The sequence below is a fragment of the Amblyraja radiata genome, chromosome 5 (genome assembly GCF_010909765.2).
Source record: "Amblyraja radiata isolate CabotCenter1 chromosome 5, sAmbRad1.1.pri, whole genome shotgun sequence".
In the NCBI taxonomy this organism is placed as follows: domain Eukaryota; kingdom Metazoa; phylum Chordata; class Chondrichthyes; order Rajiformes; family Rajidae; genus Amblyraja; species Amblyraja radiata.
This window is the reverse complement of record NC_045960.1, coordinates 93,242,728-93,261,396: the sequence shown is the minus strand read 5'-3', so window position 1 is coordinate 93,261,396 and position 18,669 is coordinate 93,242,728. Positions and strand designations below refer to the sequence as shown.

At 45.7% G+C, this 18,669-nt stretch overlaps 1 protein-coding gene and 1 long non-coding RNA gene across 2 annotated transcripts; one reads left to right on the top strand and one right to left on the bottom strand.

The window, feature by feature from the left end:
* Positions 1–5,546: 5,546 nt before the first annotated feature.
* On the bottom strand, positions 5,547–8,292 carry irf2bp2 (interferon regulatory factor 2 binding protein 2). Its single transcript, XM_033021784.1, has 2 exons — positions 7,008–8,292; positions 5,547–6,642 (listed from the first exon to the last, which is right to left on the bottom strand). The coding sequence occupies exons 1-2, from the start codon at positions 7,813–7,815 to the stop codon at positions 5,945–5,947; spliced, it is 1,506 nt and encodes a 501-aa protein (XP_032877675.1). The 5' UTR covers positions 7,816–8,292; the 3' UTR covers positions 5,547–5,944.
* A 2,666-nt stretch (positions 8,293–10,958) lies between these two features.
* LOC116973575 lies at positions 10,959–15,051 on the top strand. Its single transcript, XR_004412084.1, has 2 exons — positions 10,959–11,965; positions 14,750–15,051. It is a non-coding gene; the product is annotated as an uncharacterized LOC116973575 (long non-coding RNA).
* The last annotated feature ends 3,618 nt before the right edge of the window (positions 15,052–18,669 follow it).

The following is an 18,669-nucleotide window of genomic DNA, read 5'->3' as shown; positions in this document are numbered from 1 at the left end:
TGGTTGGGGGGGGAGGGGGTTGACTCACCGTAGACTGGGTCAAATAGGATGGCGTTTCACTCCACCCCAAATAAAATGGTGCCCATCTCTCCCATCTCACCCCCCATCCCACTGCCCCGCACAACCATGTTTCGACGAATATCTTGCAAAAACAAAAAACCAGCCCGGACTTGCCATAATTTCAACGTGAGTTTTAATGTTTGCCCACCTGTAATCAAAGGTGCCACGTACGTTCAAAGTAACTCCATGTCTAACCATGGTCTGGGGTTGTAAAATCAAGTTGCAACTATCCTTGTTAACACCAGCTGAATTCCTCCAGCACAGTGTGTTTTGCTCAAGATTCGAGCATCTGCGGTTCCCTGTGTCTCTCTTTGTTGAAAAAAAAACTTTTTGGGAGTCCACCATACTGTAATGACACAGGGCGGTCCACTTACTGTAATGGCACAGGGTCCACATACTGTAATGGCACAGGGTGGTCCACATACTGTAATGGCACCACAGTCATTCTTCATTTGGCTGACCTTTTGCAAGTCCAAAGCATTGCGCCTCGCCCCTGATGACTGAGACCATTGGGAGGTTTGTTATAAATGGAATCCATACAAACAGAAGCCGCACAACCCAACAATATAAAAGGAGCATGTGCGGCTGAAGGTCCGAGTCTGTGAAACCATTGCCCCTCAAAATCAATTCATTAACTGCAGTAGCGAATGAGAAAGGGGGCCGCATAGGTCTAATCTCAACCTCCCCACTAACACAACGCCATCCAATTTCATGCAGCCCTTTGGATACTTGGAGAGATTTTGAATGTATCTATATTCTATATTCCGTTGTGCTGAAGCAAAGCAAGAATTTCATTGTCCTAACTGGGACACATGACAATAAACTCTCTTGAATCTTGAATAACCTAACAGGCACTTCCACCAGTTTTCTTGTTCCATGTCCCCTTCATATGTATTTTTTTCTGCGCCTGTTTTAAGAATGGAGTCATTAAGCTTATTTTTTCCCCCTGCGAAATCCAACCCGGTTAACACTCAAGAGGCCTAGAGTAGGAAATGTGGAGCGGAATGGAATGTGAATTTGTAGGGGGGAGGGGGGAGGGGGGAATGTGAATTAAATTTGTTTGAAGGAAATCGCCAGTTTAAGGAGCTGGTCATGTGAGACAAACAGGGAAAATGAACTGTATAGTTCCTTTAGGAGACATGTAGATATTGCCGCTGGCCTAGTACCGGGCAGTCCCACGAGTAGCTGTGGGTTATTGACACCGTTGTTTGACTGATCGTATAACTCGGCTCCCTGACTCTCAGATTTTCCATCGGTTTTCCAGCGCACCATATCAACGTCACCTTTCCTTGGAAATGGCAGAGAAGCTGCAATGAGGAGTGAAGTGTGGCCTGGGGACTGCCAACCTGCCAATGTTTGTGGGAGAGGTGGTATTGGAGTTGCTTTTGCAGCTGCCCCAGGCTGTTGACAATTTACCAATCACATTGCACTGCGAAAGGCTGCTTGGTCCATCGCGTATGTGCTAGCCCATTTGGAATGAACTTTCCACTTTTCCCCACTGGTTAGCACGCAACAAAAGCTTGTTACTGTACCTCGATGACTCAGGAAGTGGAGGAATAAGTGAATTATCTGCTTATTCCAGACCAGGGCAACTCGCCATTATCAGAGTCTGACGAAGGGTCTCGACCGTCACCCATTCCTTCTCTCCAGAGATGCTTCCTGTCCCGTTGAGTTACTCCAGCACTTTGTGTCTATATTCACCATTATCAGGGATACAACGCAAGAATTCCCAGAGTGACAGTGGTTCGAATCTACAGCAGCTCTTGGTTAGGCACACACCACCTCTTCACATTGGAGCGGAATCATTCTGTGAAATCAAACGTAACTAGAGACTGGACTATTGAAATATCTATGTCAATAAGTAGTGACAATGGTCAGTGAATTAGTCTTAAATCCGCCCTGTTATTGTGACTGGCACACTGGTTTCTCCACTTCTCTCCCACTGGAAGTAATCCAGAGATGGGTGTAGCAATTTGAAACAAGGATGCTGTTGGAGTAACTCAGCAGATCAGGCAGCATCTCAGGAGAACACGGATAGGTAACATTTCCGGTTGGGACCCTTCTTCAGAATGATTGTGTGCTGGGTGGAGTGAAGAAAGCTAGAAGAGAGGAGAGGCAGGACAAAACATGGAATGTTTCATTTAGATCAGTTGATTGTCACATGTACTGAGGTACAGTGATAAGCTTTTGTTGCATGCTAACCAGTCAGCGCAAAGCCAAACATGAATACAATCGAGCTGTCCACAGGATACGGATACAGGATAAAGGAATAACGTTTAGTCATAGATGACTTAGTACAAACGAAAGTCCAGTGAAGTCAGTTTAAAGATAGCCCAATGGTCTTCAGTAGATGGTAATTCAGGACTGCTCTCGAGTTGTTGGTACAATGGTTCAGTTGCCTGATAAGAGCTGGGAAGAAACAGACCCTGAATCTGGAGGTGTGCATTTTCACAATTGTATACGAGGGGGAGTTTTGATAGGTAGGTGATTGGACAAAGGCCAGAGATGAAAAAAAATGTGATTATGGTATTGTTCGATAAGTTTATTAGGGACATGGGCCAAGAGCCCCTGGGGTAAGGTTGGGCCACCATTGTTCTATGGGGGCTTGTGTGGCTGCATCTTACTCACCACCGGGGTAATGGGAACAAAAATCCCAGTAGCTCTCTTTACATAAATAAATAAATCTGTCTGCTTGTAAGCTGTCACCAACAAAACATGTCAAATCAGAATGTCTTAGAATGTCACAGCTGCTACACTGATGCCACATGTACACTTGATGGGCTTTGTGGCAAACTTCCCGAGTCCTGAATATAACCAGTGCAGGAAAATGAAAAGGTAAGGAATATGGCCTTGAATGAACAAGCACTGTGATAAGACTATGGAGTCTTGCACTGAAATGAACAATTGCATTAGACATAACAGCTGACTAGTGCAATAATGAAACCCACCCACTCCGGAGGTTGCATTTTCACTTAGCCTTTTAACAAGATCACTGGGCTGGATAGTCCCCAACCTTGCAGGAAATGGGGAGATTTATTTGCCATTTCAACAGCCACTTAACATACAGAGCATGACCATCTTGGGAGGTTTGGTAAGACGCCTTGTTCCTTCTGGAGGAGTAGCAAGAACAAAGCCTCGTGTTTGATGGCACTCTCTGCAGCCAAACAGAGAGCAATGTGTCAGAACGGCACCTAACCAGGCAACCTTACCAGTATAGCTGTGGTGGAGTTACTGTAAGGGGATGATAGGGAGCAGTGTTAAGGAAGTGGAGGGGTATTAACATCAGGCAGGCAAGTTACCCGTCCCTGCTACTTTGCAAGGAGAAGCCTAACGTCTGGATTTATTTAAAAGTAAAAGGATAGTGGAGGTAGAGACTTTGGCTCAATTAATGCAACACAACAGTTTATGCTTTAGAACTGGAGTCCTTATTAATAACTAGCCTTTTGTTTAATTCGAAAGGGAAGCTTTTAAAACAGAATCAGATAGCCACAAACAAAATCTAAAAATGTTAACATTTTACAATATTATAATTTTAAATATCGACTCAGTTTTTAAATATAATTGAAATGTTAAAATTCTATTAGGTTTTAAAGTATAATTAAAAATTCTATTTGGTTAAAACCAACAGGATTTGAATGAACAAGCATTGGTAGGGATTTGCAGAGGGTTGTGGTAGATTGGATGTGGAAGTGTAGACAGAGGCATTCCCTTTCAAGACCGGCATCTCATTGTCATCTCAGAACACTTACAATAAAGTCAGTCCTGGTAGGACTATAATTAATTATTTTGGTAGCACTGAACTAGCTGTGACAGGAGGCGTGCTAACGCCACATTGTATTGGAACAAAAGACATTGGGTGACTCAGGGATTCCAGAAGCTGTAAGATCCTTAAAAAAAAATACTGAATGATCTCATATCGTCAACTAAGGCTCAGGAAGATGTTAATGCTGACGGGCTGGGTTTAAGCCACCAAAATAAACATCATCGGGATTTTTTTTTTAAAATCTCAAGATTTCTACACGAGTAATTAAAAAATATTCTGGCTTCAATGAAAATCAGCAAATTAACTCCACCCTAGGGCATCGTTCCATTTAAAATGATTTATAAAATGGGTGGAACGTACAAAAAAAACAAACGTACAGGCTCGTTTGGTTTTACTGCACGATTTTCTTTTCACAAGGGCGAGGTTGCTTCATACATTTAAACCTAGCATTACATCTCCTAGGGTAACAAACAATACAATCCATGATCGTTAAAGGCAGACGGGGCGAGTGTGGGAAAACAAACAAGGATGGTTAGAATATTTTGTAACATTCTTCCTGTTGCAACAGTTTAAAAAAAACGTGTACTCCTCTCTCGTGTGTGTAGCGCTGAAACTCGCAGCCGTTGATCATGAATGTACATCTGAGATCAGTCTTTTGTGTCAGGGGAAATCACGTGGCCTGCCTCCACTGCTGATGCTGCAGATTCCCCTCCCCCTGAAGTACAGTGATGCAGCAAAACAACGTGCACCATTCACACGGGTCCTCACTCAAAAACACGGCCGTCCTCACCCCTCCACCGCCCCGATTTAAAGAGAGGGGAAATCTAAATTAGTGCTTCTTTGTTTTTGTCTCGAGGAAAGGTTCAGGACAGTCGGGTTCAAAAGTTAGTAGTGTGCTACGGCAGGTTTGTGCTGCTGAGGATGTTTACTTAGATTTTTTATTCCTGCAGCACCGCACCCTCCTCAGCACTCCTAGTTTTGTCTGTCAATAATCGCTGAAAATATTAGCATTAAAGACCCTCTATTCTGTTTTATGTCTGGCAAGTGCGAATTGCTCAAAGTCACTCTCAGCTGGCCCTTGGAACGGCACTAAATGGAAGCTTTGTTAAAGAATTATACTGCCTGCCAAAATCTAAACACTGAATTATGCCAAGCAAGTATAATGGTCCAAAGGGGGAGAGGGTGTGGGTGAATTTACAGATTTACCTCACACTACCCTGGTTCTTTGTATGTGTGTGGTGAGTGAAAGAGTGATGCCTTTGGCAATTATGGCATATAGTCAAGGAGTTATACAGCATGGAAACAGGCCCTTCGGCCCAACTTGCCCATGCTGACCAAGCTACCCCATCTACACTAGTCCCACCCGCCCGCATTTGTCCCACATATCCTCTAAACCTGTCCTGTCCAAATGTTGTTATAGTAAGCAACTTCCAGAGGTGCTATCAGCCAAAAAAAAATCAATCATATATGTGAGTAGCCGAACAATAAAAATAGTCATGCTACTAAAGTCAAAGTACGAGCATGTTGCCATGTTTTGTACACTAAAACAGAAACGTCTGCAGTTTTCAAGGTCAAACTGTAGCAGATCTCTTTTACACAACCTCACACCCTACTGTACAAAGTGACATCACAGCGTTTCACCAGCACTGTCAATGTACCATACCCACGCACCACCCTCCTGCACCCTACACCTTACCAGGAAAAAGTCACAGACACTAAGAGGTATTAATAAAATGCCAGAAAACTGTATTTGGCAATTTTAACAAGTGCATACAAGTACAGCTAGAAGCATTCAGTTTTTTTTTGCCAAGTGCTCTGAAAGCAATATTAGTCACAGTCTACATTTAACAGTTACTGTCACCAAGAAAAGGCCAGTACAGAAAGATTTTGCCAATAAGGTATAATAACGATTTACATCAACAGAGAGAGAGAAAAAAACCGGGAACGGTCATTATGAGAACATACCTTGGTAATCTTCAAAAAATATAGAAAGACAATGTATTGAAAATCAAAATTTTACAGCCATGTTTACTTGTTGAATATATACAATTAATCAGTTTTTTGGGGGGAGAGATTTCAAAAGAGTGTCTTTAAAAAAAAAAACACAAACACACTAACGAATCATGGGTCTCTCTCCTTTTTTACTTTGACGTCTCCAGCCAGAATGGTGGCGATTTCTCCTTGCATGAAAGCCCAGGGCACGTTGGAGCCGACCAGCGGGCACTTCTCGCCGCTGGGACAGTACACCTCGCCGGTGGCACCCTGCTGCTTAATGCTCTCCCGGGAGCAGGGGAAGCAGAACTTGTGCGAAGGCACCGAAGGGCACTGGACGAAGTGGGTGTCCTCCAAGCGTTCGTGGCATATGGTGCAGCAGAGCGGCACGCTGTTGGGCACCGACGAGTCTGGAATGTTGGGCGGGTGAACCGGCTCCATGCCTGGGTGTGGGGTGCCCACCGGCGCCGGCACGTCCCGGTGACCCATTCGCCGCTGGCTCAGCGACGCCGGCGACAGGGGGCTACTACTGTTGCGGCGGGTGGTCGAGTGCACCTGGCCGGCCTCCTTGGGCGAATGCACGCTGCCCGCGTTGTCCGCCACCAGGATCAGGGCCGCCATGGGCGACTGTCCGTTCTGCCCGGCGTCCGGCGGCGTCGAGTGCGGAGAAGGCGACGGGGCGTACGACACAGAGGTCATCTTCAGGCCATCAGCCGACAACGGTAGCCACGACTGCACCTCTCCGTTGACCTTGTTACCGAGTGGTGGTCCCCCACCTTCGGAATCGGGCTCGGGGGAAGCTTTCCTCTTGCGGCCTCCTCGGGTACCTGGTTGAGGGGGTTAGGGGAAGGAAGGTCGGGACGTTACATCAAAGGTTGTCTGACCAGCACAAGGACTTCAAGCCGAACAGCCCACGCCACTTCCTGGAAGAGGCGTGCTGCGGATAGCACAGGCGCTGAGGGCAGAACGGCCTCCTGACATGGCACTTACTAAAACCCCCCTTCCCCCCCCCCCCCCCTCCCCGAACTTAGCTCCACACGCACCTGGCATTATCCTTTAACATTGTGGAAAATAAAATACAACCAGAAAGATCCACTGCATGCAATACATTCCCTGCCATCCCAATAGCGCGTTTGCATTCAACCCATTGCAGGATGGGGGAAGCCCGTGTGCAGCAACTTTCATTGCTTACCTGATTTGGCCGACGCTGTGGCATCGAAGGCGAGCACCCGGCCATGTTGCAAGGGGTGCTCCTTCTTGAATCGGACGTCGAAGGGCGGGTGTCCCGGTAGACTTAGCAGCGTGTCCTTTACCGTCTTGGGCTTGGTGGCCCAGTCGTCGCCCCGGCACTTCAGGCTGTCGGGCAGCTCGTCCGCCCGGTGCTTGCTGTCCTTGGCCTCATGCTCGGCGCCGCTGCCGCCCGGCCGTTTGTTTATATCCATCAGCCGCCCGTTGACGCCGTGAACCGGGGGCGGCGGGGGCAGCGAGTGCGAGCTGCCGTTCACCATGGGCACCAGGTTAGGCGGAGGCGGCGCGCCGTGCGCCCGCCGAGAGTTCGGGCTTTGCCGATTCAGCTCCGGTGGCTCGTCCGCCTTCGAGTATCCGTTCAACAAGTTAACGGCGCCGTTTTGCCGGGACGGCGGGAAGTCCAGGCGAGGAGGCGGCCGGTCGGAGGCCAGCGGGTAACGATCCAAGGGCTGTGGCGGGCGAGACGAGCAGCCATCTGCCGAGTGCACCATCGAGACGGAAGACTCTTTGGTCAGGGTTGCTTTGCCTGGGGTCGGGATGGGACCGGGTGAGCGGCCGTCTTGGAATCCGTGTGCCCTCTTGAGCTGACGGGCGGTGTCGATCACGAACTCGATGCGGTCGGCTCCTTCGTAGTTGACGCACCCTCTGCAGACGGGCTCCGTGAAGTCCCAGATCATCGCCCACGGCATGCGGGGCAAGTCACACAGGTAGCAAGACTGCCTTCTGGTCGATGCAACCGCCGCGGACGACATGGCGCCGGCTCTCTATCCGTGTGTGTGGGTATAAGGGGGCTTCTCCAAGTGCACGCTGGCAAGTCTGTGTCTGGGTGTGTGTCTCACTGTCTGTCTGGGGGGAGGGTGGGAGGGGGGGGTGTGTGTGTGTGTGTGTGTATGTGTGTTTCTGTGTGCACAGGATTCCCCCCTGTCCCCGCCCCTTCTGCTGACTTTGCAACAATCCCCAATGTTTCCAAAAAAAAAGAAAAAATTCTCCCCAGAAAAAAAGAGAATGGAAACAAAGTATCTACATGAGCTGGTTACTAACTTGCAACTTCATGGCAGTCAGTGCCTGTACCCGGAGCGCGCGCCCCAGACTCGCTCGTTCTCTTTCTCTTTCTCTGCCCCTCTCGCGCTGCTACTCGCTCACCCCCGGCCTGACGTCACCTGTCCCTCAATCACTCCCTCCCTCCTTCTCCCTACTCGGTCGTCTTTTCATCAACGGTTCTTGGACAGCTCCGCGGCGAGCCTGCGCAGTCGCTGCCTCCCACTCCCCCGCGCCTGCGCACCGGCTCGCTCACACAACAATGTAAATAAGAGTTCCGTTTACCAACATTCTTTGGAATGCCGGGCGGGCGGGCGCGCGGGCGAGCGAGCGCGTCACCGGCGCCGTGCATCGATCGATCGCCTGCCTGCTCTGCAGATTTGCAAGGACGAACGAGGGCGAGATTCACATTTGCAAAACTGTGGCAGCATAGCAGGCGGAAATGATGAGTTAAGAGCAGAAGCGAGTACTATTTACAAAAGCAACACATAGGACAGTGAAAGAGGATTCTGAGCATTGGAAATTAATGATTCAACCACTCTAAAATTAGAAGCGTGTTGTCATGACTGGGACTTTTCTTTTACAAATTAAAAGAAGTGTAAATGTGAATATCCGTGTTCACGACTGTGGATTCTTTTCTCCATCTGGGTCACACGAACGGGCTTCGCCTTCTTTAACCCAGGGGAGCCTTGGCTGCATTCCAAATTTCATTAACCCTTTCCTAGCAGCCCACAGTCAATTCCCTTTTGATGAGGATGAAGTGCATTCGGAACTTTGAAAGATGCTCACCCGACCTCCCAAATGGCGTGCAAGCTGAGCTATTGCAACCAAGGATCATAGATGATCTATGATATTTGATTGCAACAGCTGTATATAAAAAAATAATAAAATTAATGGCGAACGTCGAGAAGCCGTGCTCTGCTAACCAATCTCCTCCACCCATATAGTGCCGTTTAGGGTGACGTCAGGGCCCGGAGACTGAGCGCTCTTGTTGATGTTGGAAATGTCACAGGAACTGCAGCCAAGAAATGGTGGAAGCGTTTAGGTCTCTCTTGGGTTTTTTTGTACCACAAACGGAGGCGTCTTAAAGTGCATTTATTTACAATTTAAAAACGAAACTCTTTTGAGATTTTTTTTGCTAATCAAACTGCATGGAAACCTCTTGCTGTACAGTCACAAGCATATATTTTTTAATAGTTACTCTTTAAATCGCTTGGGACTTAAGATGCAAACGTCTGCAGTTGTACATCGTTAATACATTACACATTTTTCGTTCTCAGAGTTCATTTGTCCGTGTTACATTGTAGCGTGTGTACAACTCAAAGATACTTGTGCTGGCGTCCTGTATAAATAATAATTCATTACAAAATGTGTCATCAAAAATTACTCCGGCGGGGGTGTGGTTGGAGTATTGTACGAGATGTGTCATTAACATTGAACCAGAAATGCGGAACAGTAGACATTGCAATAATTCAAAAGGGGCAAGACATTCTGTTTTACAAAGTTTCTTAAAAGACGCGGTTGAATATTTACAAAACACATTTTCTTGGCGAATGAAAGAACAGTTGTTAAAATTTAACAGCGGAGAATGCAGTTTTTGATTAAAAAAACATTTGCTACACTGTGCCACAGGCTGGATACATTCCCATTTTGGTTAACTTAAAACGAATGGCAATTTAAAACTAGTAACACGTCCTATAGTGAAAATATTAAGTTTGCAATCTTAGCAAAACTGGGCGAGCCCAATTGCAATGCACGGAAATAAAAATAAATGACTTTAAAGCTAGTTATATGTTCGAATCGGATTCAATGTAAGTGAGGTTAAGGACGCGCAGTTCTAAAGAAATAAATAAAAATGAGGATCTGTTTTTTTCGCCTTGAGGAAATGTTTTGGTGAGTTGTAATTGTCTTTCTGTGCGGACTTAGGGTTGGAGCAGTAATGTATGGCGCCCGCACTTTCTGTTTTTCCTGCTTCGTCGCATTTGAGCGATTGCCAGCGAGGTTGAGAGCCCAGGAGCAAGCAGGGTGAGGCAATGCGTAGGAAATGTGCAGACACGGAGCACAACAAGGACTCAGAGGCTGGAGGGGGTGGGGGAAGGGTGCGCGCCGCGGCTGCTTTTATGAAAGAGGATGTTGGACGGTTGGGTCACGTACACTCTCCCAAACCCTGAGGCTCTCGCTGAGCCGGGCACCGAGCCAGGTGGCAGAGCGCATGCGCGCCTGTCCTGGACGCAAGCCAGAATCAACTGCAGCACGGAATAACTCAGGCAATCGCCTCCATCGCAGTCAATACACCATTGCCAGATAAGCCGTGGCTCACATTTATAATGATGCCTTTCAAACACACCCATAGTTTGCACATATTATCTAAAATACTAGTATTATAAAAAATAGTGGCTGTTATTATAAAAATAGTATTATAAAATAACACTAGCTATAAAAATACTACTTTTTATAATATTTTATAATAGCATTATAATACAAAACATTTTAGTATAAAAATACTAAATAATAAAATAATACTAGAAATAATAAAATAGTATAAAATAATACTAGCTGTAATAAAACAATTTTATATGGCAAGCTCGTATTTTCAAATACTATTAGTATAAAATAAAATATTTTCCTATAAATAATACTAGCTAGTATTAAATAGTATTGGTATAAAATAAAAACAAATCGTATAAGAATACTAGCTAGTATCATAAAATAGTATCATAAAATAGTATCATAAAAAGTACGAAGCAATACTAGTTAGCGTAATAGTTATCAATTTCAAATTTTCATTTCAAAAATAAACTTTATTCAGAATAAAAATATAAACACAAAACAGAAACTACAAAAACTCTTCCTGCATTCTCTATCCGATAGTGTCATATTCAATAATTAATCTCATTGAGGATTTTATTTTGCTCCAGGCGAGGTGAAGCGTGATAGGAGGTGGGTAGAAACGCTAATACAAGCTTGTTAGGAGGCCAAGTGCTCCAAATTTTAAGCGCCCACTGGTGCATTGATCATTATTTTTATAACGGCCTGTATTGTGGTTAAAATATGTATGTGTGCATGCATGTTAATGCAGGGGCCTCTGGGGTCGCTAGTAATTCGATCCCGAGAACAACTCGCCTTTCATTTCGCCTTCAGTAAAATTATTTAGCGGGAGGAAATAAATTTTGCCACGCTGAACCAAAATATTGCGAAATGCCGTGGCATGAAGCGCTTTTCACAGCCGTGTTAAAAATAAATGGAATATTTCCCGGGCTTCCAAGACGCTGCTGGGAGACTGTTGCTGAGATGCCACGTCGGCTCATTTCTCAGCGCCTGCTCTCTCCCGGGCTAGCCATTCCAGCAGGCAGAATGTCAGCATTTGCAACCGGGTGTTTTTTTTGCAGTGGAAATATCGCATGGACGTGACTTCTGACAAATGCAGAGAGGGAGAGAAAGAGAGATGGCGGGGGGAGAGAGTCTGGGAAACACACCACTGGTATCAGCCCTCTCTGTCTCCCAACTATTTAATAAATGGAACCGGAGCTGAACTGTGATGCCGGATATTTCTAACACAATCGGCCAATTCTGATAATCGGACTCCCCAGGGCGTGTGTGTGTGGGTTGGGATTGGTGGGGGTCTTGGTAACAGTGCCTCTGTTTTCAATTTCCATGCGCGCTGGGATATGTTTTCTGTCCGACATGTTCTATATCCCTATCCTCTAGCGTTGTGCACGGCCAGAGACTGGGTTCCAAAAATGCGTCCACACGGTCTGTTTTTAATCAACCAGCGTTGGAAAGAATATATTAATCCAGCTAACTCCCCTCTTCCAGTCCTCCATGTAACAAGAAATCTCGTGTATTTGATGCAAGCGAGGAAAAGTAGGTTCTGACTGCCTAATTTCCCATGTTTAAACATTCGCTGCCAAATCCATTGCCTTTTCCTGTTAGCCTCATGGAAAAAGGACATACAGGCGGGGGAGAAATGTCAGACTAGAGGGGGTCTCAGTTGAGAGCATGTGTGTTTTTATTAAATAACTCCTCATAACTAGTTGGGAGAGGTTTGTGTGTTAATGGCCAGGGCAAACGAGTTTAGTCATTTCGCCCCGGTACAACAGTGAGTGGACTTTGTTCACTCGTACAGATAATCTCGTGGTCTGAAGCAACACGTGGCCCTGGCGCAGACAGCAGATGGGAACTTTCTGACATGAAGTATTTTGCACAAAAAAAACACATTGTAACCCTTTAAGCTCTGCATCATCTGTTTCAACAGAGCCAAAAGGATTACAAGAGCATATTGATTTCATTAAAAGAAAGCTGTTTCACTGTAGTAAGGCGAAAGCTTTCAGGCAATTCCTGCATTTCATCATCTTATAAAAAGAAAGGGAAGGGCTTACTTCCCTTTCAGTGTGAAATACTCTCCATACACGACTTGCCACAGGCTTCTTCACTCAGTGACCAAGCTACCCACGTCACACCCTAAGCAAACAGCCGACAGTGTCTAACTTGAATTAGCCGGGAAAACAAGACTGGTGTCTCAATTTTCCCTGAGTCAGCGGGGTGATATCTGTGGCCAAATTAAGTCTTCGTTGCATGATATGTATTTCGGTTAGCAAAAGTGATGTCACTTGACACAAGGTCTGCCAAGACAGCTTTGCTCACTTCTGTGGAATAGGATTTGGAACCACTTGAATCTTCCGATGAGAGTCACAGCTAATGGAGATACAAGGAAGTGTAGATGCTCGACTCTTGAGCAAACACACAATGTACTGGAGTAACTCGAAGGGCGGCACAGTGGGTTAGGGGGACACCTCTTAGATGGTCTGAATTAGCCTTCAATAAGATCAGCAAACCCTAGGATCATTTTCACGATGCAGGGTTTCATGCTAAATATTTCAGTTCAAGGAGCAGATTGGCCTGAACGAGTTCCCAGGAGATGGGTTCCAAGGGTATTCCTCCTGTCTCCTTTAACCTCTATAGCATTACCCCTCCACACTCTGCCCCTCCCTCAACAACAGCAGCCAAAAGCCTTTCCTTTGTTTAACTTCCAACCAGACTAACCAAGGCACATCTGGCTGAGCTCCCTCCCTCTACTCTTCACGCACAAGCTTGTCCTATCACCTACTATCCAAGAGTTTACCTAGTAAGGGCCAAATGGCCTCCTTTAGCATCTTCAGTTTTCTTTGACTGGTCTCACCCCATTCTCTACTTGAACCAGTCTAACTGAGTTTTGAGAGTATCGCCGTTGATTTTGAACTTACCTCTTCACAAGGTTGTAGATATTTCCAGCCCCAATAACACACCAAGATATCTGTACTCATCCATTGTTGTACCCTTGCTTCCAGGTCGACATGTGCCAGTTGCACAAAACACTGTGGTGTTGAGACCGCATTTAATCACTTAGAGACTAGCGTACAGTTCCAGATGTCTCACTCCAGGAAGGCTGTGACAGCAATAGCGAGAGGGCAGAGGAGACTCACCAGGATGTTGTCTGGAAAGGAGGGCTGTGGTTATAAGGAAAGATTGGAAAGACTAGGTTTATTTTCATTGCGGGGTGGGAGATTGCAACCTTCACGTGGTCCACCCTGTTTTGACTAATGCAATCAACCCGATGTGCACAAGCAAATAAGATCAAATAGAACAAGTAGACCTACAACTTTAGGTTGTGCAGGCCGTGCGCAAGAAGATTTTCATTGCAATGTAGGAGGCTGAGTGGTGACCGTCTGTAGGTTCAGAAAATCATGAGGGGCATAGATTGGGTTGATAGTCAGAATTCTGTAAATCCTTTTACGGTGAGACCAAACGCAGACTTCGCTCAGTCCGCCTGGACTAACCTGATCTCCCAGTTGCCAAACACTTTAATTCCCCTTCCCATTCCAACACTGACCTTTCTGTACTAAACCTCCTTCACTGTCAGAGTGAGTCCAAACACAAATTGGAGGAACAGTATCTCATATTTCGCTTGGGCAGCTTACAACCCAGTGGAATTACTTTGATTTCTCTAACTTCAAGTAACCCTTGTATCCCCTCTCTCTCTCCATCCCACCCCACCCAAGCCTAACCAGCTTCAAAGTCATCCTGTTCTCATTGTATATACTCGTTCACACCTAGCAAACAGCTAATAATGGCCTGTTTCCTTTCTCATTGTTACATGTTTGCATATCTTTCATTCATTTGTTCTGTATCTCTGTACATCCCCATCTATATCTCTCGTTTCCCTTTCCCCTGACATTCAGTCTGAAGAAGGGTCTCAACCCGAAACGTCACAACTTCTTTTTCTCCACAGATGCTGTCTGACCCGCTGAGTTACTCCAGCTTTTTGTGTCTATCCTTTTTTAAAGACGGGGAGTCCAGAACTAGAGGAATCACGTGTAATGTGAAAGAGGAGATGTTTAAAGGAGATCTGAGTGGTAGGTTTTCCACACAGAGGGTGGTGAATATTTAGAACAATGTTCCAGAGTAGGTAAAGGAGGCAGATGCAATGTTTAAACGGCATTTAGACTGATACTTGGATAGGAAATGTGTAGAGGGATAAGTGCTAAAGTGGGAAAATGGGATTAGTGCTGCTAGTCATCATGGTCGGGATGAGCCAAACAGCCTGTTTCTGTGATGTACCATTCCCATCTCTATCTTTTGTACCTCTCCACCTCTCATTCCTTCTTCAAGGATCTTCTTACAACCACCCCTCACTGGTGGCCATCGACTGTCACCTCACCAGGCTCAGCATCAAAGAACAAAGTGCTGGAGGAACTCAGAGGGTCAAGTAGCATCTGTGGAGGGACTAAGCAGACAACCTTCCGAGTCGGGACATGTGCACTTTCTTGCGTCAGCTTCAAAGTGTGCTTGATAAAACACCTCTGAAGCCTCGGTTCTCTTTCTGCTTCTAAACCATTGAATGGGTTTCGGGATGGGAATGGGACTTGCTGTCATTCTCTATGTGGTTATATTAAAAATCATTTTTAATTGAATGTTTGAGAATGAATTGAGAATGTTTGTGGTTAAAAAACAAAAATTTTGGTCACAAAAACATGCTATCAAAACCCACCAATCTTACATGGGTGTTTAAGAAGGAACTGCAGATGCTGGAAAATCGAAGGTACACAAAAAAGCTGGAGAAACTCAGCAGCATCTATGGAGCGAAGGAAACAGGCAACGTTTCGGGCCGAAACCCTTCTTCAGATCTTACATGGGTGTCTCTCTGGCTTTTTTTGATGTAGCTTCATGAAGTGAGGGGACGTTCCTGTTCCTGGAGCAGATAGGAGAATTGCAATCAGCATAATAACAGACCTCTCCAATGCCACTCATTTCGTATTACATTACATCCAAACAATAACTACATGTGAAATGGGAAATAATGGCAAACTCACAACATTTGTGATAAAAAACAAATTCACTTGGTTGCAAAGATGTTGGAGGTGTCACCACTGCGCACTAATGTAGTGAGTGGAACAACAAACAGAACACTGGGAGAAGTCCAGGTCAGGTGTGTTTAAGTGTCATTCAGTATGTACCACAATGGAACAATAACATTCTTATTTGCAGCAGCACAACAGGCCTGTAAACATGTGTAGGCAGGAACTGCAGATGCTGGTGTAAACTGAAGATAGACACATAATGCTGGACTAACTTAGCGGGATAGGCAGCGTCTCTGGAGAGAAGGAATGGATGACGTTTCGAGTTGAGACCCATCTCCAGACTCTGACATAATACACATGTTATATATTATGCATGTAACAATAATACACATATAATAAAGAAGCATGCAATAAATTAAAAAGTGCAGAAACTCCCAAAGCCCTTAGTGCAACCAAAAACAGTCCATAGTACATAGGTTTGTGCCTATGTCAGGCAGCATCTGTGAAGGCAGGAGGTGTTGGTCGAGGTTTTAGATTGGGACTTTGTACCAGGACATTCATTCCTTTGAATGTACAAATATGTGTCAGTCAGTTCCCCTGCCCATGACAGTAATATATACAACCTGGCACAGCACAGGAACAGGCCCTTCAGCCCGTAATGTCTGTGCCGCACAAACTCTTATCTGCCCGCACGTGATCCATATCCTTCCATTCCCTGTATATCCAGACTCCCGGGTAAAAGCCTCTCAAACGCCACCATCATATCTGCCTCCACCAGCAATGTTGATCATCTGTTGACAAATGTCTTTCAAGATTTGATATCGTAATCTTATCTGGGCGTCAAAGGGAATTATTGACAACACTAGTGAAGTGTGCTGAAGCAGTGCTGTGCCATCAAAGTGTCTTGGGTTCATGGCTAAATCTCCAAAGACTCCAGGACACAGCTGGGAGTGGGTTGTTTGGCCCTCCAGCGCAGGGCTTGATTACATCTGTGGCTGCTTGCTGTATAGAAATTGGCGGCTGTGTTTCAGAAGAGGACCTCATCGGCTGTGGAGCATTTTCGGATGTGCTGAGTCATGACGGATACCATGTACAGGTAAGTACAAGTTTGCCTTTCTTAGTCCTCCATTTCACATTCCCCTGACACTGTGATTGATTGTAATCCTTTCAATGCAGAGAACAAAGGAGTTGCACCAATTCCATTCTTGGATCCTCCTTGCTGTAACCTAATTCCACCCTAGTTACAGCATGACCCAGATTTCAAAGGAGGCCTCGAGATTAAATTCCACAACAGAGTATAACTCATGTGCCTGTTAACTTCAGACAGTCAGATATGAAAGGTCTTGCAATTAGTAGTTGAAGATATAAATTTAATACCATCAAAACATTTGACAAACGGAACAGACAAGCTCCTTATTAAAGAGCACCAACCCTTTGACCAAAGAGATGGTTACAGAGTCTTTGAGTCACAGTTTGTCGCCAGGTCCTCTGGCACACCATCTATCAAGAACACATTGATCCCAACCCACTTTATGCTCCTCACTTTCCCATCAGCTCCTCCTCCATATTCTAACTCTCACTCACACGTTTACAGCGGCCAGTTAACCCGCCAACTCACACCTCTTTGGGCTGCAGGTGCCACAGTGGCACAGCTGGTAGAGACGCTGTCTCGCAGCGTCAGAGACCCGGGTTTGATCCTGTCCTCGGTTGCTGTCTGTGTGGAGTTTGCACGTTCTCCCTATGAAAGTGGGATAACATAGAACTAGTGTGAATGGGTGATCGTTGGCTGGCGTGGGCTCAGTGGGAGTTATTTACCGTCCAAAACCACTCCCTTAAGTGGTTTTGGATAAGCACGTGCGTATACATGGAATGTGCAAGAATATGGATCATGTGCAGGGAGATGGGATTAGTTTTACTTGGCAACATCGTGGGCTGAAGAGCCTGTTCCAATCATGTACTAGGTTCTATGTTGTTCTATCACCAGAAGACACCTGACTGACGCAGGCAGGGAACACTGTCCTCGCCCTACTGGAGCAGATGCCTTGAGCTGATAGTTCCCCAATTATTCCTGGTAGCCTCTAGTCTCAAAGCAAGAGAACAATAACGTGTGGCCTTTGGCAGCTCTGACCTCCTTGTGGCACAAGAATGCCATTTGCAAAAGAATATCAGCAGCCTGCTCCCCTGAAGTGAATGCAGCAAAAGTGAATTCCCCCCCTGTGTTGTGAGCGTCTGAGAAGCAGCATTAATATTTAAACAGATTAAAAAACCTTTCTCCCATATTAAGAGTTTTATAGAGATTAAAACTATAAGATGCTATGATTACGTCGCCGATACCTCTCCTGCTGTTATTGCAGGCTGCCTTAATTAACTGGAGTTGTTTGGTAGCAATGGTAGGTAAACCCATTCAGCAAAGGTACCAGCGTGTGCCACGTGGACAGGTACAAGATATTGGCCTCTGCTTCAGGAGCGGAAACCAATATTGGTCAAAGTTCATCCTGGCGATATTCCTCTGCTGACAGGTTAGAGAGGGAGCCTCAGCAGTAGTCTAGTTTAGACTTTAGAGATACAGTGTAGAAACAGGCCCTTCTGCCCACTGAGACTTCTTTATCACCGTACACTAACACTATCCTACACACTAGAGACAATTTAACAATTTTCCCGAAGCCAATTAATCTACAAACCTGTTGATCCTTGGAGTGTTGGTGGAAAACCAGACCACCCGGAGAAAACCCACGCGGTCACGGGGAGAACATACAAACTCCGTACAGACAGCACCCATAGTCAGGATTGAACCCGGGTCTCTGTCGCTGTAAGTCAGTAATTCTACTGCTGTACCACCATGCCGCCTTGGTTCCTATGCTTCAGGAGGCTTGAAAAAAACTAACACAACAACACAAATGGCAGAGTTGGTCACCAGGTAGGGGGAAGCAAATTCACTTACATCCTTGTAACCATGTATTCACCAACATTGGATTCAGTATACCTCTGTTAAGTCAGTCCATTTCTGCAGCTCCGCACACATCGTTCCACAGTTTTCAAAAGCTGACGGACTTTCCATAGTTGACAGAAATGTGGGAGTTACTGTAATGTTAACTGAGCGGCTATATGCAAGATGACATTGCCTGGGCTGTGATCTGTTGTGGAGATTCCCAGTTCAAATTGTGATGCCTCATCTGGCCTGCTCCAGACTGCGGGAATACGTGCTGAGGGACACACTGATGCTCCGTGCTG